General features: G+C 35.1%; 2 protein-coding genes across 2 annotated transcripts in view; both read right to left on the reverse strand.

Annotated features, from left to right (window-relative positions):
- LOC143045966 (uncharacterized) overlaps window positions 1-1,652 on the reverse strand; it is a 52,382-nt gene extending 50,730 nt beyond the window's left edge. The window contains exons 1-2 of the mRNA XM_076218853.1: window positions 1,342-1,652; window positions 450-746 (exon numbers count right to left, since the gene is read on the reverse strand). Of these exons, the coding sequence (XP_076074968.1) occupies window positions 450-746; window positions 1,342-1,516 (472 nt within the window). The 5' untranslated portion in view covers window positions 1,517-1,652. The remainder of the gene's footprint in view (window positions 1-449; window positions 747-1,341) is intronic.
- A 243-nt stretch (window positions 1,653-1,895) lies between these two features.
- Window positions 1,896-23,079, reverse strand: part of LOC143062983 (uncharacterized) — a 48,408-nt gene continuing 27,224 nt past the window's right edge. The window contains exons 26-39 of the mRNA XM_076234902.1: window positions 21,389-21,581; window positions 19,605-19,684; window positions 18,893-19,092; window positions 16,379-17,654; window positions 13,092-15,731; window positions 12,436-12,776; window positions 11,763-11,967; window positions 10,670-10,853; window positions 9,997-10,226; window positions 5,664-9,673; window positions 5,169-5,340; window positions 4,415-4,648; window positions 2,992-3,353; window positions 1,896-1,940 (exon numbers count right to left, since the gene is read on the reverse strand). Of these exons, the coding sequence (XP_076091017.1) occupies window positions 1,896-1,940; window positions 2,992-3,353; window positions 4,415-4,648; window positions 5,169-5,340; window positions 5,664-9,673; window positions 9,997-10,226; window positions 10,670-10,853; window positions 11,763-11,967; window positions 12,436-12,776; window positions 13,092-15,731; window positions 16,379-17,654; window positions 18,893-19,092; window positions 19,605-19,684; window positions 21,389-21,581 (10,172 nt within the window). The remainder of the gene's footprint in view (window positions 1,941-2,991; window positions 3,354-4,414; window positions 4,649-5,168; window positions 5,341-5,663; window positions 9,674-9,996; window positions 10,227-10,669; window positions 10,854-11,762; window positions 11,968-12,435; window positions 12,777-13,091; window positions 15,732-16,378; window positions 17,655-18,892; window positions 19,093-19,604; window positions 19,685-21,388; window positions 21,582-23,079) is intronic.

Here is a 23,079-nt window from a genome sequence, read left to right on the forward strand (position 1 = left end):
TTACGACCTAAAGCTACTTTAAGGTAATTGGTGTTAATTGACAGTGTGTTTGACACCAAAGCTGTCAAGTGAAGCCATGCACTTAATGGATCGCTTAATTTGACAGTTTACATAGCTAGATGAACTTCCTGTTCATGGAAGAATTACGAATTTGCCGGTATTTCAAAGGAATATTACTTATGAAATCAATCTCAAGGCTAAGAAATACGGGTGAAATCGGGTCATTTTCGGAATTCCCGGGTTATTTCAATGACCTGGCGGGTGTTCCGGGTGATCCCTTAGAATTGTGAAAATCTCGGGTCACACCTGCAGAATACGGGTCAGTTGACAGGTATGCTTATAATATTGTTAAAAGGGCCACTGATTACTTATCCTCATAATAATCTAAATATGTTTTACTCAAAGATAACAGATGCAACATAACTGAACGGTCAAAACTCTGTTATTACCTGTAGTATAATTTGATTGGACATTTCCACCACCATATCCACCATGACTTCCACCAACTCCAAATCCACCATTATCCACTATCCCATCTCCTGGTGACTCCCAAACCACACTCCTCCCTGATGTGTTGAGTTTAGCCTCCCCTTCCATATGTATAGTACCAGCTATAATTGTGATATTATCAGCAGTAATGTGAGAGTCATATCTCATCATGAGGTCAGACACCTCTAATTTCAGAACAGTATCATGTATGATTTCTGTCATAGCCTGCATAGACAAATGTCCAAATCCAATTGTACCTGAAATATGAATTGGAAATTACTTCTCCAACTTTATTAACGAATGATCTAACAATAATATACAAGATTTAATCATTTCTATTAGGTATTAGAAAAGTTACTTATGGGAACTTTAAACAACCTTGACTGGCTATAAAGCCCTTGCACAGATGACAACATAATAGAAAACTTACATGTCAGCAAGGGTCCCATATGCAATTTTTTTGTGAGGCATAGACACTGATGCATAAAACACATTTCTTGTTCATGGGTTGTCAATTTTTTACAATTCTTAAAATTTAGACACCTGCAGTTAATTTAGGATATGTTCTCGATAAAAAAAAAGTTTTGTTAAAATCCAAGCACTAATTACTATGGTGGAATATTTTTTATAAATTATAGGCAACCAATAATTTTTGAAACAGAGAATGATTTTTGTGTAGAATAGTATACCTTTATATGGATTTTCCTAGAAAAAAACCCAGTTATTTCTCAAAATTATCATATATCAATTTTGTAGACATCATAGCACAAAAAGAGGTATAGAGCTCAAAATCTGTGTTTTTTTAACAGAAAATAACATTTTTAACATATCTTAAATTATATCAAAATATACCTCCATCCAAAGTAACATATTGTCCACCCATCCATCTACTATTTGTAGCTGTCTGTGCTATATGTACAGCTCTTCCTTCATCTAAGGTCAAATTCATTACACCAGCCAAATGTCCATCTAGGTCCAGAGCTGGTACTTCACTACCTATCAGTCTGAAGTCAGCTGAAGCCCACATTTCTCCACCATATCTGACAATGAAATTACTTGGTGGGGAAGATCTTAAAACACTGAATTTATCAAATTCAATATAGAATTTCTGTTTGTCTTGTATGTGTAGATAGCCTGACTTGTCCCCAAGGATAAGTCCTAAGTTGATTGAATCAATGCTGTCTCCTCCAGCAGCAATTTCCAACATGGCCTTAAAAAAAGAATATAGATTATACTCATTTAATTTGATTAAACATGTAATAAATTTCAAGGTTTAAATTAAAAAACATTTCTGCAATAATGATTTCATCGACATAAATAATTTTTCTTCTTTTCCATAAAGAACTTATATGTATATTGGCAAACACACACATCATATTTGAGTCACTGATTAAAGGTCCTTGATATCAATTCAAACAAAGATAGGACCATGCAGTCTCACCTACATTAACCTATATAAAATATTGTTACTGATTTTTTTTTATGAAAACACTATTAAGAAAGATCTCATTTCTTAATTTGAGTAACTTAAATATAACAAGTGAAACTGCGAGCTACTGCTCACTGATGATACCCCCGCCGCAAGTGGATAATATTAATAGTGTAAAAATATGCAAGTGTTCGGTAAACAGGAAGTTGTCGAGTGATGAATCTGAAAACGCATCACACGGTATAGCTGACTTATATAAATCCTGAAAACAAATTTCAGAAATCCTTGTATTGTAGTTCCTGAGAAAAATGTGACAAAACTTTTCAACTTGGCTATCATGTGTAAAATCATACAATGTGTAAAAACATAGTTCCTGAGAAAAATGCGACGAGAAATATTCATGGGACGGACGGACTGACTGACGGACTGACAGACTGACGGAAGGACAGACAGAGGTAAAACAGTATACCCCCCCTTTTTTAAAGCGGGGGTATAATTACAAAAATTACTTATATATTTCCAGAATAGTATGCTTAAATTCTTTTTCAGATATTTTCATGCCAGTAAGAAAAGGTTTTTTGTTTTGACCTTTGCCAAGTTAATAATTTTTTCTCATCAGAAATCATTGTACCAATTTTTGCAACTTTTTTCAAATCATAAAAGTAATTTCATGACCTAGTGAATATTTTTCTAATTTGTGATGTTGAAAAAACAACTTTTTAAATGTTGTCGAATTAATATCTGCCCTGACTTAATCATCAACCCTTAAGGTGGTACCCAACACTTGCACTAAAATTAATTTGGCTCGTTTAATTTTTATAAAGTTTTGTCAAAGTACTTACTTTGACTCTTTAACAAAAATTTAAAAATTTCAAAAATTTTGAACCAACCGTTTTGTCAGAAAAATTACACTGGTTATATAGCAGTTTGACGAACACCAATTTTTATCATTGAGAAGCTTTATATTCCCTTTACATCACAACGTAATTAAAACGTTTAGCTGACTTTACAGAGTTATCTCCCTGTAGTGTTAGGTACCACCTTAAGGGTTATATTTTAACTAGTATACATACCATGTTATTCAGCATTAGATGATCAAAGTTAAGGTCAGCATCATTATCTATCTCATCACCATTAGTTACGTTCCTAGGATTCCTCTCGTTGACAATAACAGGTTTAGGTGGATCTAAGTTTTTACCATCCAGATACAGTCGACTTTGGTATGTAAATATTCCAGTCTTATCCTCAACAAACACAGTCCCTGGACCTCCTCTGTCACCTGTTGTGGTCCCTGTTTCTCCATAGGCCAAGAGCTTCCCTCCATACTCATTGTTGTCTCGTGCATGTATACCAATTCTCCCTCCAGCTCCTCCACCAGCAGTAGTATGACCTTTTCCTCCAATGGCTGACAGTTTACCATGACCTCTAAATGATCCTGTGTGAAAAAAAAGGTACAGCATTATACATGCATACAGGTTAACATGTGAATGTTGAAAACTCAAATCTTTATGCACAATATGATTGTACAATTTTCTGACCCTTTAGCATCAGAGACCCTCATCTATTCACATATCTAATTAAAACAAGTAAAAAAATATTTGGCACAACCAAACTATATATGCTTAGGTATTATATGTGTTTTGTGCCGTCTTGAAATCTGTCTAAGGTTATTTATAAGGTCAAGTTTGAGACAGGAAGGCATTTTAAGAATTTTCATTCAAATAAAGAAAATCAAGTTATCTTATTTTATTATTGCAACAGTTTTTACAAATACAAAATATCTTAAATTGATTCCATTATTTTAACCTTAATTAGCATTATAGGGGAGACAACTCATATTTCTTTTCCATATTATAGCAAGAAAACAAGTTTGTTCCCCATTTTTCTGTTTAATTCTCTAAAATAATTTTATAAGGGCTATCCTCTTATATACTATTTCAAGTTTGTCATTAGTTTTTTTTTATTCATATAGAAATGCTATTGCTGTATAAACCTCAAAAAGTGTGGCAATTTTCAATAACCTGTAGCCTTAAAACAGACTCTGTAATCTATAATTTTCATATTTTTTGGCATTAAATAAAAAAAAGATTTGCTATCTTATTTTATTATTGTAACTGTTTTCACAAATACAGAATATTTTTAATTGATTCCATTTTTATAAGCTTAACATTATAGGCTATGGGGAGATAACTCACAATTTTTGTCTTTCTTACAGCAAGAAACCAAGGCTCTGTATTGAAAGCCATACTTTTGACCTTGTTGACTTTTTTTTTTACATTGTGACTTGGACGAAGAGTTGTCTCATTGACACTCATACCACATCTTTTTATTTATATTGTCATTTTTTTGTATTATATCTCCAAACTTCCTCATAGAAGTAAAGTTATATTTTTGCCCATGTTTTCCTTAACATTTAATATTTAACTACTGAATCTCAGAAATAAATTTATGTTTTTATAATGCCTAAGTTCAAATAAATATGTAAAAATAAAATACCTGCAATAATCCAGATGGAGCCACCACTGCCACCTCCACTGAGGTTTGAACCATCTCCTCCATCAGCTTCGATCATACCATCAGTGATCAGTATAGCCCCTACTGTTAATTTGGCCTTGCCACCTCCTCTGCCACCAACCACACCACTAGTACCATTTGCTCCTTGACTTCCTGAGTCATTTGGTTTATACAGAGATCCATATGATGCACCTCCATTGTTGGAATTTCCAGGAGCTTTAAAAAAAAGACAAGCAACATTCCAATATAAAAATCTTACTTTGACAGAAAATCAATTAATACTCTGTGGAACATGTTTTTGAAAATCACGATTTTTTTAGAATATGAAGCATACCAAAAAAGCATCTGTTTAACAAAATATTAAAACAATGGTGCCATATTACATTCAATAAAATCCAGTCTTAGAGGAGTTGTTCTTTGAAGATTAATTAAAGACAAACTTAGTATGAAAAGGGGTACTAATAAATGAAATAGTTATCATATCCACATCTGCTACAGACAATTAACAACATTCAACAAAACAACTATTTCATAAATTTCCTGAATTAAAATACGTCAGGGCTTTTTATAGCCAACTATAGGGTATGAGTTTTTCTCACTGTTGAAGGCTGTATGTGTGCCTATAAATGCTTACATCCACTTCATTTGAACTTGTGGGACAGTAGTATTATCAACAATCATTCCTAATCTCCTTATTTTATATGTTCTTTTTTTATTTCTGTGAAAATGTACTTACAACCTCCACCCAATGTTGCATGCCCTGCTCCTGCAGACTTGACTGTGGGTTGGCCAATGCCTCCTGACGGTGCAGTGGCTATACATTGGAAACTTGCTAATGGTTCCAAGTAAAAATCTGTAGCCTCTATTAAGAATGCATCAGCTTTAAACAAAGCACTGTATTTTATATCCTGGAAAATAAACAAATAGTTTCTTAATATTCGAAGGCTATGAAAATCTATGTTTTTACAGTATGACAAATTTTGAATTTATGAAAATGTGTATCTAATATATTTATTGCAAATACTGAAATAATTTAATGATAATCATGAAAAGCTTAATTTTTTTTCCAAAAAATTTCATGATCTCAACTGACCATTTCTAACATTATTTTCTCTCAAACTTTCTTTTTTAGTTTGTCCTTCTATCAACATTTACCCAAAACTTTTATTTTTCACTGACATATTTGATCATGAAATTATTGCCAGACTGTAAATCTAAATAGTTTACCTACCAAGAATCCCACAGAAAGTTTTAGCTCCATTGGAGGTGGCAGTTCCATTATTGCCTCAGCACCTTCTTCTAAACTGGCAAACTTAAACCACCCAGCTACTCCTCGTGCATATTCTCCATTATCTATAAAGCTTGTCCTTGCCATTGGTCCTATGCTTATTTTCCTACCAGGGACAATCCTCAAGTGCCTCACTCCTACCATCTCACCAAACCATTTAAAGGCAATTTCTCCCTGTCCCAACATATAGACCAAGGGAGACAGGAATGCTACACCTCCATCTTCAATCCATAAATTGATTGGTTCTTTAGTAAGATTCTGGAATTCCTCTATGTAAGCGATATGATTTTGTTTGAGATGAATTCTAGCACTCTTATCTCCATATACTTTAGTAGTTGTCAGTGTCCTATTCACGACTCCTTCTTTCAGTTGTAATGTTACGTTATTAAATAGGTGTACCTCATCAAAGTAATATTTTGTTTTACCAGGCTCGTCCAGAATGAAGTAATGATCCCATGTGCGTTTGTTGTTATCTAGGTGAAGCTGTTCATAGTCCCTCCCATTACGTGTATCCTTGATGTAAACAGATCCTGGACCTCCATCAGATAAGTAGCCATGTGTCCCACTACCACCAAGATTGTTGTAATGTCCATGGTAAAAGATCTCTGTGTCGAGATGCAGACCAATCCTGCCTCCTGCCCCTCCTGAAGCACCATTACCTCCATTAATGCCAATAACACCATGTCCCTCTAGGTTGTGTGATTTAATATAAATACTACCTCCACTCCCTCCACCTCCTAATGTTGCACCATCAGAACCATCAGCAGAAACCTCTCCATCTACCAACAGGTGCTTGGCTATATTGAGGTCAATGATACCACCTCCTTTACCACCATTAGAACTGACACTGCTACCTCCTCTACTTCCTCTCAAATCAGGTGTATACATACTGCCATAATAACCACCTCCTTCACGGATTGAAGTATGACTTGCTTGGTCATAGAGAGCACCTCCATTGCTGGCATGACCTCCCCCTGTGGCAACCTCAGAGGTACTTACACTGATACCAGACCCTTGCGAATTATCTAGTGTATCCAAAGTTCTGTCTGTGGCTGACGTTGTCACTTTAGAACCAGCTTCAATGTTAAATGTACTGGTATTTAGGTAGATACTTTCAGCTGAGATTGTTGCCTTGTATCTACAGTCTATTTTGCCAATATTAGTAAGCATTGGTTTATCTGGAGCATATTGTATTGTGGAAAATGCTCTAAGGTCAACAGAACCAAATGTTGTTTGCCCGTTATCATCTTTGTACAAATAAGTCTTTCCCTTGTCAGAATATGTTCCATCTCCTAACATGGCTGTATGACCATTCTGACCAATGTAAATTAGAGTTTCAAATCCCAGAGCTAAGTTAGCCACACCTGTGAATCTCCCATATATTTGTACAGATCTAGATTCTGTGTAACCCGTCATGTGAACACCTTTGCCGTAGATATAAGAAATGGCTGGTATAATGATTTCTCCTCCATCGTCCACTATGAAGTTGACACCAGAGGTCAGTGCTTGTCTTATGCCTTGTTCATACTCCACAATAAAACGTTGATTATTGTGAAGATGTAACAGACCACTTCTGTCACCATATAACTGTCTTATGTCCATAAATATATTTATTCCTTTGTCTCTAACTTGTAAAGATGCCTTCCTCATGATATGAACTTCATCAAAGTAAAACTCTGTCTGTGTCTGTTCATCTATAGTGGAGTACTTTTCAATGGATCTGTCAAGGTTGTCTAACATCAATCTTCTGTAAGCCACACCTTTTCTAATGTCCTCTAAATAAACAGTACCACCCCCAGCAGCAAGTTCATCATTTGACCCTGCTCCTCCGAAAGCATAGTATTCTCCTTCATATTCTATCACCAGTTTAGAATCAATAGATATCCTTCCAGCTGATCCTGCTCCATAAGATCCACTTCCACTTCCTCCAACAGTGGAGAAAACACCATACCCTTCAATGTAATAGGTCTCTATCCAAATACTACCTCCACTTCCACCACCAAGGGTTGAACTGCTGCCATTCACTGAGATCTCACCATCATTGATGACTGATAAACCTGCTTTAAGATAGATTTTACCTCCCCCTCTACCACCAGTTGAATGTGCTCGACTTCCTGTATCTTTTGGGTGGTAAATGGACCCATAGGAATCCCCAGCAATAGTTTTTGATCCACCACCAACTCCACCATGGCCTGCACCACCATACGTTCCATTAGCTTTGCCACTTAGAATGTCAATATTTTCTGAGCCTATCCTATCTTCACTGGCTGCTGATAGCTTTGCTTCCAACTCAATATTGATATTTGAACAGGAGATATTGAAATAATCTGCTGTTATTCTAGACTTGAATTTGGCATTTAGTGTTCCTACTAACATTTCTGCTCCTGTATTCTCATCAAAGTCCAAAGAGCTGCCAGGGTCAAGTTGTAAGAGTCCAAATGATACTCTTGCTTGGGTTGACAATTCTGTGGCTTTAAGTGGTATGATCCAGGCATTGGAGCCCATTCTCATGTGCCTCGTTGTTCCAACAATCAAGTTTACAGCTCCTCTCATTATTCCATCAAGATCCAAGGCAGTTGTGCCCTTTCCTAAGATTGTTGTGGTCTCTGATAAGATGAATTCTCCACCATTATGAAGTTCAAGATTAATCTCTAATTTTGAGATAAGTACATCTAAGGAGAACCTCTCCAAGGTACCAATTTGATTTTGTCTCATTCTGATTAAACCAGTTCCATCCCCATTTACATTCTTGACATTAAGCAATCTGTTCTTTCCATCTTCTGTCACTTGAAGCTTGGCATAATTTTCCACATTAAGCAAATCAAAATTAATATCTGTATTGTTTTCATTCAGTGTCAAATAGTGAATAGTTTGACCATTTTCATTATCTACAGTTAAAGTTTCAAATTCATTCTTGCCACTACCAATTTTAGTGTATATAGAACCAGGACCACCTCTACCATTCGTTGCAGATGAATCACCACCTTTAGCCCTATATGCTCCTACACCAGTATATAGATCCTCCTCAGAATAAGCAGCAATTCTACCACCACTTCCTCCTCCTGCTGAGGAACTACTTGTATCTCCTCCATTACTCTCCATTAAACCAAATCCTTTCAACATGGAGGCACATTTGACATATATACTGCCACCACTGCCACCGCCACCACTGGTAGAGGAATCACCATTAGCCCTCAAAATACCATCCAATGTAAATATATCTGTCTGTATAGAGATATATCCACCTCCCTGCCCTCCATTGCCACCTTTTGATCCTTTCAGTAGTGGAACATATAGGGATCCATAGGGTGTAGAAGTGGTAGATAAATTGAAACCATTACCAACTCCACCCTCACTCGCAAATGATCCTCCATTGTTATTAGTACCATGAGCTGTAGATGGAGCCTCACTATCTAATGCTTTACCAACAACATTCAGTTCAGCACCACGTTCCATTGTTAATGTGGCAATTTTTAGGTCAACAAAGTCAGAATATAGAACAATGTATCGCTTCATATCCATGGAAACAGCTATCAATTGTAAGCCAACTGACGGAGAGAAAGTGGATCCAAATTTTAGGCCAATGTAACCTAATGAGTACACTCCTGGTGTTGAGGCACTGACATCATAAACACCTCCAGAATATGTCGCAGTCATTGAAGTAGGCTCTAGAATAACTGTACCTCCATTTTCTACAATAAGGTTGTTAAAAGTAACTCTTCCTTTCAGATTAACAGTACAGCCACTAACGGTCATGTTTAGAGGGACATGTAATGTGGCCTGCTCTGCAAGGTCAATGTTTATATTTGTAATAAAATGCCTTTGTTCACCTTCAAATACTTCAGCTTTCAAAATTTGTTGATTTTGGACATTCATTGTTCCAGTGTTGTCACCATTGATGTTATCAATTCTAAGAAACGTAGTGGCTCCCTCTATGTCAGCATATGAATATCCTAAAACCAAATAACAAAGTTCAACAGATACTGGTTTTTTTTTTAAAGTATATTTTTCCAATGTTGTTATGCCATTTTTAAGAATGTAGTTTTACAATTCATGCAACTTATGTTTTTTTCATTTTATTCCACAAAAAAAAAAGTGTCCATATATGGGCAACATTCATTAATTGATTATCACATTTTTATGTGCAGTAAACTATGAAAAAACATACTGAACATGTGAACTAAATGTCTACAAAATGTTATCATTAAACTTATCTGAAGTTACGCCAAAATATTTTTTTGTGGTTGACCAAAAACTAACAGTGAGATTTTTCTACCTTTGAGGGAAAGAGCATTGTAGTAGAAGTCATCAGATGTTGTTCCTGAGATGAGTGTGTGTGTCTGTTTCTGTACTGATGATTCTGTGTCCCCAATAATCCACAATCTGTTCATTAAACTGTTCCCTGTCCCATCTTGTATATATATGGTACCAGCACCAGCTTTTACAGTGTTCAAATTATCATCATTTCCTCCTCCATAAGCTGTTATAGTTCCATCAAAGTCAAAACTATAAACACAAAATGTAGTTGAAATAATAAGCACATAAACATTTACGATCCAGATAGATAATGATGGTTTCCGAATATCATACTTTAAATATATTTTACTTAGGATTTTATATCCCAGGAATAGATTACTTTAACTAGATTTGGCAACCCCTATGCTCTACAATTTCATATTATTTTACCTTTTAACTTTTCTGATTTGAGCATATCTAATGAGTCTTTTGTAAACAAAACACATGTCTAATGTACAAAACTATACACTGGGTATTTGCAATGAGTTTTTTTTTTATATTCCAAATGTATAATACAAAAGTAAATATAAAAACAAAGACTTCTGAAAATAAAGTACTATTGCTCAGTTTGCTTATGTTGTTTGTTCTGAGTAATTACAGGCCATTGCAAACAACAAAAATAAATTTACTGCACATATAAACTATTGCTTTACCTTTGAGTAAAAATAAATTTCATTCTTCCCCCTGAACCTCCTCCTCCCTTGCCCGATCCTTGACCTCCATTCACTGATAATGTGCCATCACCAAGAAGGTTTCTACAGTAAGCCACAATAGTCCCACCACTGCCACCTCCAGCACCACTTCCTGTTGCACTAGTGCCGTCTACTTTGATTACACCTAGAAATGGAATAATTAAATAAACAACAAAGCTGGTGGCAAATGGTTTATAAATCATGTTTTTTGGTTTATTACAAATTTTCATTGTTTAATCACCAGTCTAACGATTCATTGACTAGAGAAAAAAAACCTGTTTTCATCTGTTAATTATCATTTAAGCATACAATTGCCCTTTCCATATCAGAATTTCTTTAACTTTAAAATTATAATTTCAATAATACTATGATATATCATGTTGTGTCAATCAAAAATTATTTGCATTGTGTTTTTTATGAATGGAAGTCTATAAATTTCTATTACTTTGATTTTATTTTTTTTTAAATGAGAATATTAAAATTTCAATGTCTTTCCCAAATCTAAAATTTCACAGTTATAACTTTTATGGTCTTGAATTATATAAACAACATCTGTTGAAAATTATATCAATATAAACAGGCATTTTGTAAAAACCTCAGACAAGTACAATTTTCACAAATGTCCAACTGGATCAGTTTCTCACTCATTTCTGAACCAAAAAATCAGCTCAACACCTACAGACAAACGATGGATTTAATAGTGATGGAAGGATAAGAGGACAGAATAGACATGGGTAACTCTATCATGTCCATTTTTAATTTTGTTCCTTATCATTTCTTTCTGAAATAACTATTATATTGAGAAAGAATATTATTTACACCTCCACCTCCACATGGTTAAATTCCATACAGTCACACTGTTTGCATTACATCTTTGGTGTTTTAAATTATTTTCCTTATGAATAATGCAGTAAAAAGCTCCACACTATAAATTTTCTGCTTTGTGGATTAATTAAAGGTTATCCTTAGGTTATCTTGAATAATTGTAAATTTTTTGCAATGATGGTTTGCCCTGATATCCCTTTAGCAATCTTCTCATTTCATTCTAACATACCATAATTAGTGAGATCATAGAATGTCTCAATCTTTAGATATCCTCCTCCAGCTCCTCCCACTCCAGAGTTAGAGTTACCTCCCCCACTGCCTTCTTCCCCTGGTACTCTGGTCAAATTAAAGATGTCACCACCTGTATTGGATTCTGATGGAGAACCACCAGGACTGGCATATCCTGCTCCAGTTGCTAAATCTTCACCACTTATCTGAAAATAATTAATGAAACATTTATGTTTTCAATTGTAGGTATATTGTTTTGTCCCTGCCTTGAACCTTAACTTTCATTTGACCTTCCACAAAATGGAAAAAAAAAGAGCCCATCCTTCTTTGTCATGTTACAAGCTAGTTCAATTATTAACAAATTGTTTAATCTGTATTAAAGCTATTTTTTTTTTTTTTATCTTAATCCAAAATATCAAGATCTAACTGATGACTTGATCCATCATCTCTTATATTTGACCTTTGATCAAAGAACTTAATATAAACAGTCTATCCTCTCTATCTGCTTATTTGAATATATAGAATATCTTGTAGGAATACCAATGAAAAGGGATATGTTGAGAAAGTTATGAGAATGTGATTTAAACTGTATTACTGTATTGATAATACACTACTAACAAGTACACACATTCCCACTATCCTGACCTTCCACAACTTGCATCACCCAACCTTACCTGTAAGCCTTTACCAGGACCTTGTTCACTATCATATCCCCCACCAGATAGATCTATAGTAGAACCAGGCTGTAACAAGATCTCATTACTCTGAAGTAATATTCTCTCTCCCTTCAGAGTAGAACCATAATGTAACTCTAATATGGTCAACTGTAGTACTTTCCCTGTTGTTTCAAATGTAACAGTAGCATAGTCTTTAATAATGAACTTAGCAAATCTGTAGGCTCCAACTTCCTGAGCGGTCAATACACCATCTTTGTATGTAGCAGTTCTGGTCATTTTAGAAAATGTGGCTACTTGACCCGAAGATACTATCAGGGTCTGGATATTGGTTAGTGTTCCTAAAATATTTTTTATGTATTATATCATTTTATTAAAAAGCATAAATATGATCCTATAAATCTTATACGTCTTAGATTTTGCAGCTAAAGTGATAATAAATCAACTTTGAAATTTAAATTAATCCACACCTAAACAGATCTATGGGAGACAACTGCAATATTATTCATGATTTTTCTTTTGTCTGATTAAAATTTTCATCACCATTATAAAACATGGTAGTTAGAGAAAAATAAAAAGATGAACGTTGAAAGAATAATAAATTTGTCCATGTCTAATGTTTGTTTTATTACATTATTCATACAATCGTATCTCACCTTTAAACTGGTTATCTGCACCAAGTAATTCCACTGTTTTGGGCAGTCTAGCTTCACCTAGTTCTTCTATATGTAAACTGCAAGTCAATTTACTGTAGGAGCTCTCTATATCTGCACTGAATATGACATTGTCTTGTACAACCAGGAGGGATTCAGATCCACAAACCAACACCGATGCTGTAAAGTGAAGACCAGCTGTTGTAACTTTAATTGTAGTCTTGTCTCCAACTTCCATTTCATCAACTTCAATTGATGGTACTCCAGGTGTATCAATTTGTGTAGCAGCTATACTATTTCCAGTAATTTCAGCATTATCAGATAGTAATTTACGATACAAAATGTTACCAGATGTATACTTAAGGTATGCTGTTCCAGCCCCACCAGCCTGAGCAGTATTAGAGTTACCTCCCTTCAGTTTGTATGTCCCAGTGTAATTATAATCTCCAGAACAGTACATGAAGACTCTACCACCACCACCACCACCGCCTGATGTAGAATTTCCACCAATCACTGAAACTGAACCAGATCCTAACATGTCTACTGTTTCTATGGAAACAGAACCACCACTTCCTCCTCCTCCATTATTATCACCTTTGTTTCCATGGGAACTGATCATTCCACTCAAGGTCAGTGTGTCAGTGACCTTTAATTTTACAATGCCACCACCAAGTCCACCAATACCCTCTAATGTTTTATTTCCACCAGCTGATCCAAATTCATCTGCTGTAAAGACATGTCCAACATAAGTGACCAGTGGTTTTCCTCCAGAACTTGAACTTCCTCCTGAGCCTCCATGACTTGCTCCAGAACCGTCTTGTCCAACACCAGATCCTGGTTCATGGTAACCTCCATCTACACTCAGTAAGCCATTATAAGCTACCTGCAGGATGGGTACATCAATATAAAGATTTCTGGCACTCATTTCACCACCATATTTGATGTTAAGTTCGCTCAGGATTTCTAATGTATATCTATTTGATGAATCCTGTGCCACTTCTAGTTTTCCATCTGTGGTGACATCAAGGTTTGTAATAGAAAAGGTTCCAAGATCAGATAACTGTGTTGTGGTCAGGCCACTGTGAGCATTGTAACTGATGTATGCCTTAGCATTTAAACCTACTATCAAGTGACGAAGTGCAATCACATTTCCTTGAATATCTAAATTCAGTTCTTCATCATCAGTTTCATCTTGCAACAGGAGTTTGGCAGGCAGTGTGGCAAAGCCACCATTCTCTATCAACATTTTACATGGTAGTGAGAAAGGATACTGGGTACCATAGCTAGTGGCTACAACAAAATATTGTGCTGCCTGCACAGTTAACAAGCCTGTAAAATCTCCTTCAATAAGCTCTATCTCAATATTTGATGAACCACTTGTATCAAAGACAACTTTAGCATTTCCAGCCAGTTCAAGCTCTGACACTCTAGTGATACTATTTATAACTGTCTTGGAGTCTGTGACTAATTTGTTATTGTTCACCAAAAGTTCTGTTTTTGGGGCTCCACCAGACAGTTGATATTGTTTATATACAGATCCCGCTGCTCCATGTTTAGTTCCTCCAGATCCACCAAAGGCTGTTGTAGCACCTAAGAAAGAAGTCATGACCTTGACATCTAAAGTCATACGACCTCCTCCACCTCCACCTTTATGTGTACTGGTACCCCCATTGACAGAGATGGTACCATGACCTTCCAGGCTGTCTCCAGTTATCTTGATGCTGCCACCACTTCCTCCTCCTGTTGATTCACTATTACCACCATCAGCTGATATCACACCATCAATGGATATTGTGGTGGCAGTTATAGAAATAATTCCTCCTCCTCTGACAGTAGTGCAGCCACTTCCAGCATTTGTTGGAGAGGTAGTTGATCCATATGTTTTGTCCATACTGCTACCTCCCTCTCCACCATAACTGGCCCCATTCTCTGTGTTGCCTGCCCCTAAGCCTGTGAGAGAACCACTAGCAGATACAGATAGCACAGCATTGTCCTCAATGGTAACATCAGTTGCCACCAAGGTAAAGGATTTCTCATCAGATTTTATAGTTAAAGATGATTTGACTTTCATATGGAATGTTGATAAAGACCAACTCACTGGATTTTCATGTAAAATTAGAGTGGAGTTATAGCCTAGCATTATAGACTGAACATTACTGTATGCTGCTCCAGATTTCAGTTCCATCGTGGTATATTCCTGTAACTGTAGTGATGTGACTTGCAGGTTGCCAGTAGGTTCTATTGTAACAGTACCATGGTCCCATACTCTGAAGTTCTGTGCTATAAGTGTTCCATGTAAATTTAAAGTAGGATTTGACCCCGTGAGATCAAAATCAGTATTTATTCTGAGTGTTGAACCTGCCTCAATGTTAAAGTTACACTGACAGCCATGATTAAGTTCACCAAACACTGATATAATCAGCTCAGCATTATTGGTTACAGTTACTGAGCCAGATCCATCAGAAATGAGTGTATTGATAGTCAGAGCTGTTTTGAGTGATAATGAGGCATCATTGGTAAGTTGGACTTCACTTAGAGAGCTTGGTAGAGACAGACCACTGTCAACTTCTGTTGTGCCTGGTTGGTCTATAATCAACATGGTATATTGAGATCCAGATACAACCTTGGAAACATATACAGTTCCTGAAAAATAATTATTGTGCTATAGATAACTTGATTTTAAATTAAATCATTTTTTATTTAATGTAGATCAACTGCTTTATAATAAAAAGCTGAGGGAAATTATATTTATTTGTTTTAAACAGGAGACGGACAAGTTTACCCCTGTTTTGTAATAAACAAAACCAGATATAATTTTGGACATCGTAATTTAAAGGATTAAAGTCTATGTTGACTTCAAATTGGCCAAGTGATATAAGAGACAAATTTTTAAAATATATACATTTACCGTAATTAATTTTTAAGTGTACCCTGGCCATTTTGACCAAAATCATTACTCCAAACAACCCTGGCTATTAACAAGTTAGTATGTCATGCATAGAAGTTTCAGATTGTATTTCCCCATGATACCTAGACTTACTTTCACAACATTTTACTATTTGACAAAGGGACATTCAAACTCACAAGTCAAAAATAAATTGACAATGCTACGAATAAATAGAAAATGACCTACAGACAAACAACTTTAACCTGAAGTGGAACAAAGAAAAGAAAGAATGGACGAACAAAAGAACAAACACACAGACCAGAAAACATATACCCAACCATGGGGTAAATAAATGGGGCATAAAAAGAAACAAAACTGTTATAACTGTTACTATTAAATTTACCTGGTGAAGCATCATTTCCCGCTGCTGTGAGATCTCCTTCGTAGTTATATGTTCTAGAGATTTTGATAGAGATGCGTCCTCCCCCTCCTCCTCCAGTTCCACCAACAGCAGACAGTGTTCCTGTTCCAGACATGTCCTTAGCTGTTACCAGTATACTACCACCACTGCCACCAGATGTTACAGAATTCTGACCATTCATATTAATCTCACCATTCAAAGTAAACTTATTAGTGATGTTCAACTCAATCTGACCTCCACCTGAACCAGAACTCAAAGAGGCACCAAAACCATTACTTCCATATGTTTTAGGAGATATGATGTTCCCATAAATTTTATTTGGATTATTCTTTCCACTTCCTCCATGACTAGCTCCTGCACTACTGCTGCCTGGAGCTCCCTGCCCATTAGTCCTGTAACCTTTGCCGGTTCCTTCTATAATTCCTCCATATTTGATTTCCAGATTGGTGACGGTAATCTTTGTAAAGTTTTTACCAGCTGGATCACCAGTCAGGATAAGTTTTCCTCCTGCTTCAATCACAATGCTGTTATAAGAGTATGCTTTGGCTGCCAACTCACAATGAGTATCTCGGTAAATCAACAAATCAGTTGTACTGTCACACGTGGCATTTAACAATGGACTTATTTCATTAGTTTCAGTTGCCTGAAGTTCAAAACCACTATCTGTTATAGAGTATCCACCAGATGTGCTGTAACTGTGAGTAATTAATGTTGTTGCCTGATTTGATTTAAGACATTTTTCTGAATGCTCAAATTTTCCATTATGATCTATAATTATTGCTGAAAATGTCAATACACTTGTGGTTGTGTCATCAACATAAGAGCTACCTGTCCGAGCTGGATTTCCAGCTTTCACAGTACCACTGTCTCTGATGTAAAGATTGCTGGTCTTTGGCATCAATGTTCCGCAAATTTCTAGTAGGTGATCTTTATCAATAACAACGTTCTCTGGTAGTTCAAGTTTGCCATATTCAGAGACATGTATGGACGTCTTTAATGTCAATTCACTGACAGCTGAGGGATACTTAGTTGATAGGTAAACTTCATTATACTTGTCCACAGTAAAAGTTGTAAATGTTTCTCCTGTTATGCCTCCTACAGTAGCACTAAGGGCAAAACCTACGCTTCCTCTCTCTGTAAAAGCAACTGTAGAGTGTGTTTCAATCTGTATTTTATCTATCGTGACAGAGAACTCGGTAATGGGTACAGGTATTCGGCTGATTGAATCTGTTACTGTATCCCCATTGTTTATTATTATCTGTAACGAAAAACAAATCTTTTTAATAAAAATCAAGCAATTCTTTAAAGATAGATCTTCATTGGTATTCAACATCAAAATGTGCAATATTTTTTGGTGTACAATAAAATAAAATTCAATGAATTACAACAGCGCTAGAGTGAATAAACTAAACTCCTAGTAAATTCAATAAACATAGTGAATCAACTCCCTGTAAACACAATAGAGCTACAGTGAATCAACTCCCAGTAAAACACAATTGTAGAGTGAATTAACTCCCAAAAATTAGAAACAGAAGTAGAGTGAATCAGCTTCCAGTAAATATCAACAAAACTAGAGTGAACTAATCTTCAGTAAATAACAACAGAGTTAGAGTGAATCAACTCCCAGTAAATAACAACAAAAGCAGAGTGAATCAACTCCCAGTAAATAACAACAAAAGCAGAGTGAATCAACTCCCAGTAAATAACAACAAAAGCAGAGTGAATCAACTTCCATTAAATAACAACAAAAGCAGAGTGAATCAACTTCCATTAAATAACAACAGAAGCAGAGTGAATCAACTCCCAGTCAATAGCAACAGAGTTAGAGTGAATCAACTCCCAGTAAATAACAACATAAGCAGAGTGAATCAATTCCCAGTAAATAACAATAAAGGAAGAGTGAATCAACTCCCAGTAAATAGCAACAAAAGCAGAGTGAATCAACTCCCAGTAAATAACAACAGAGATAGAGTGGATCAACTCCCAATTAATAGCAACAGAGTTGGAGTGAATCAATTCACAGTTAATAACAACAGAGTTATAGTGAATCAACTCCCCATAAATAACAATTGAGGTAGAGTGAATCAACGCCCAGTAAATAAAAACAGAAGTAGAGTGAATCAACTCCTATTAAATAACAGCAAAGCTAAAGTGAATCAACCTTCAGTAAATAACAACAGAGTCCAGTGAATCAATCTTTGGTAAATTACAAAACGGCTAGTAAATAATAATGGGTAAGGGCGAATCAACTTTCTGTAAATAACAACAAAGCCAGAGTGAATCAACCTTCAGTAACTTATTCAATATTAGACTGCAATGTGAGAATTCAGACTAAATAAGTTGTCAGTGATAATGGATGAAGAAAGCTTTAATAATGTGAGCCTTAAAAAAAAGACATTATTTATCTTCATGAATGATCCTCAGCAATTTTTATTGTTAACATCATAGAAAACTTTACCTTTCTGTCAGGTTCTAGAACATGAAAAAAAACTTTACCTTTCTGTCAGGTTCTAAAGAATTGATATCCTTGGCAAGGTAGACAACTCCAGCTGCTCCTGATTTGTAACTTGCTTCACCTTTACCGCCATAAGCTCTCAAATGACCATTGATATTACCACTGATGTATTCGATCGCTATCAGACCTCCTCCTCCACCTCCTCCTGACATACCATTTCCTCCATTCACACTTATTGTACCTGAAATTATAACATAAATAATCTAATATTTCCTGTAACTTCTATTTGGACAATAAATATCCTGTTCAAAGGGGAAGTCTCTAGTTTAAACATCTAAATGAATGGAAATGGTTAAAACTTTCTTAAAAATCTAATTGATAAAAATATTCCTTGCTTTGTCACAAATTTGATTTTAGAAAGATCCCATATGAATATCAACAGTGATATGTCAAAGATTGAATAGTACAGCAGTATCACTGTAAATCTAAACCAACATTCAATAATTTTGGATGGAACTCAATTGACCTATTTTCATACAAGCCTGAATGTATATATAAATCTTACATGTATCTAACAGTACCTTAATTTTAGTTGAACAGCCAAGACTTAAATAATAGAGTTTAGTTCAGACGACTAAAAACCATATTTTTATCATATCAAAAGTAAACAATTTTTTTTTACTGTCTATTGATTTACACCTTAGATAGTTATTTATTTAATTATTACTTAAAACTTTTATGATAATACCATACCAGTGACTTGAGCTGCTGAAGTGGACACCCATACACTTCCTCCAGAGGCACCACCACTTGTTATATTGGCACTCTCACCACTAAAAATATAAACACAAACTCATAAAAAACTTTTATATAAAACATATTAAAACTCCTTCACTGTTTATATTTGCTAATGGATAAAACTTTATCAATCAGTTTTAAATAGGCATAAACAGAAAGATATTTTTCTTCCACAGAACTTCAGGATTATTCATTTTAAATCAATGAATGTAAAATACATCTTCAATCAACCTGAATATAAAAATGAGTGGCAACCTGTTACTTCACAATTTTTACAAAAATAAACATAGATTTACTATTCAGCCACCAACAGTTTTTGCAATTACCTGAATTTTTCAAATATTGCTATCACAGTGATAGACTTCTTTCTACCTTTACTTATTTTGGTATAATATCATGCAACCAATACCCCCTATCATTTCAAACTTTAACAAGAGGCTGTCACAACGACAGCAAACCGGATTTATTAACATTTATTTGTGTCCTGGCAATATCACAAGAACCATTACTGATGAATGGTGAAAGTGAAAATCGTCAATATCAAATTTGACCTCCATTTTGTCATCAGTATCAACATATTAAAATTTGAAAAGCTTAGATTGAATGGTTCATGAGTAAATGCAACAACCTGAATGGAAACGCCATTTTATGATCTTTCAAGAACCATAACTCCTGAACGGTAAAAGTCAAAATCGTCATTATTGAACTTGACCTCTATTTTGTCATCAGTAACAACATATTAAAATTTCAAAAGCTTTGGTTGAATGGTTCATGAGAAAATGCATGGACACGACGGGAAAAACCATTTTTCAATCTTTCAAGAACCATAACTCCTGAACGGTAAAAGTCAAAATCGTCATTATTGAACTTGACCTCCATTTTGTCATCAGTAACAGCATATTAAAATTTCGGAAGCTTTGGTAGAACAGTTCATGCATAAATGCACGGACACGACTGGAAACTCCATTTTTCAATCTTTCAAGAACCATAACTCCTGAACGGTAAAAGTCAAAATCGCCATTATTGAACTTGACCTTCATTTAGTTGTCAGTAACAACATATTAAAATTTTAAAAGCTTTGGTTGAACGGTTCATGAGTTAATGCACGGACAACATTTGATTGCCGCCCGCCCGCCCGGCCGCCCGACTGCCCGACCGCCCGCCCGCCCGCCCGGCCGCCCGCCGTACATCCCCAAATCAATAACCGACATTTTTGTCACAAAAATCCGGTTAATAAAACTATTTGGTATAAATTTAACTTCTCTCTATATATCACTCAACATTTGAAAACCATACTCTAGTTTGTAATCAGAGAAACAGATACATTACTTTATTACCATAATTAAAGAATGTTTGTTAGAACACTCGCATACCCCACGCCCCAATTTGCAATTAAAATCTCACTAGATTCACAACTCCTACATAAATAAACTTTAAAAATTCTTGTGAATATGCTCATTTACATAGAATTTCCTTATCATCTAATCTTATTATAAAAGTTTGTTCAGTGGTTTCAGAGGAGTTGTGATGACAAGAACAGGACTTTTCTAGAACAACAAATAAAAAAATGCTAACATTAATACAGATAAATCTGTTATTTTTTTAAAACTTCAAACATCATTGAATAACACAATACAAAAATATCATCCCATGCCACCTCCTCAGCTATTTAGGGACATAAACATTCTAATGAAAGGGGTTAATGTAAAACAAAGGGAGCTAATGTTTCATACACTTACTCTGCAGTAATATCTCCTTTATGTGTAAATGTTGTGACCTGTATATGTAACACCCCCCCTCCATGTGTGCTGACACCACCTGAGCCAGGGGATGAGGGTTTAAGATAGGAATCATATGCAGTTCCTCCAGTACCATTACCAATACCTCCTCCTTCACCTCCATGGGCAGCACCAGCATTGTTAGATGCATAACCTGAAAGATATTACAATGTAATAACGTCAGGTATAAGAAACATAAAGGTTAGAATATGCATAAAATGGTAACATCAGTCTTTGCTGGTAAAGAATTTTGATAATATGTCATACACTGATTTTTCCTTCTGATTTTGAATTTCACTTTACAGTATATATCTTCGTTTATTTAAGGAATGACTGTAATATTTTTTCTGTCTATGAAGAAATAACATAAAAAATTTGGTGCACACTGAATAACGTGCATAGCAGGTTATTTAACAGTGTGCACCACATTTTTATGTTATTTCGAATAGACAGAAAAAATATTACAGTCATTTCTTATAATTTAATTCTAAATTCCATTTTTAACTGTAGAAAACCATGAAAAAGCGTTGATGACGTCATGGTCACATGACTGAATTATGTCTATGGGCTGATAACAAAATAACGTCGGCCAATCAGAAGATGCGTTACATCCAAAGGAGTAGGTTCAGTAAGACCCCTTTTTGGCCCCAAAATATAGCAGTTTTACAAAGTTGTTAAAATATAAACTTTTAGTTATTTATTGGACAGTAGAATGCTTCTGCTACATAAATATGGGCTGTTTTTGACATAACAATGCACATATATCATGTACTAGCACCATATTAAAGTCATGCTAATTTACTGAAATCGTCACAATTCTAGCATTTTAGTTAAATTTTAGACAGTTTTCAGGTAAAATGAAAGTGGCCGCATTCGTGTTCATCCTTAATATTGAAATGTAAGTTGTATTTTATGATAATACATAATATATAAAAAAAAGGTTGAGGATGAACACGGATGCGGCCACTCGTTTTTGACAAAAACCATCTGAAAAGTGACATTTTTCGGCATATTTGGTAGATTTTTCATATATGAGCTTGAATCGGATCGTTTTTAAATTTCTAAATCAGTTAAAATCTTTCACATAAACTAATTGATTCAAATGAAATAGACACTTAAGTGTTTAAAAAGTGGTCAAAATCTTTCGTCAGATGAACCTGAAATTTGAGGCCAAAATCGGTCCTTACCGGACCTACTCCTTTAAGTTATATTTTGATAACAGATATAAGATTCCTGCACCTTACGAAGGTTATGTAATTTTCTTGACAAGTGTAAGATGATTTTGTGACTTGAATATCTGAGCATGTATTACATTGATGAATTTCTGGAAATTTTCATGGATAGGATGCATAGAATGTTATGATCAATGCACTATATTTTATGAATCAAAAAGGTAGTGATAAGCCTTGGAAGATTTAGATATCATGTCAGTAACATAGGTTTCTGATTGCATTACATGCAATCTTTACCCAAAAAATCAATTTTAGACACAGTGATGATTTGACAAATAATGATTTGAATGATTCGCCAAATAATGGTTGAAAGACAAAAACAAATAATTTTAAATAATTTTTAAAATGCTGCAAAAACTGCTGCTCACTTTTTGTAAGCACTCTAAACCAGCGCTTCCAAAAAATATTTGAGCCAGCCAG

The sequence above is a fragment of the Mytilus galloprovincialis genome, chromosome 1, assembly GCF_965363235.1.
Source record: "Mytilus galloprovincialis chromosome 1, xbMytGall1.hap1.1, whole genome shotgun sequence".
Classification (NCBI taxonomy): Eukaryota; Metazoa; Mollusca; class Bivalvia; order Mytilida; family Mytilidae; genus Mytilus; species Mytilus galloprovincialis.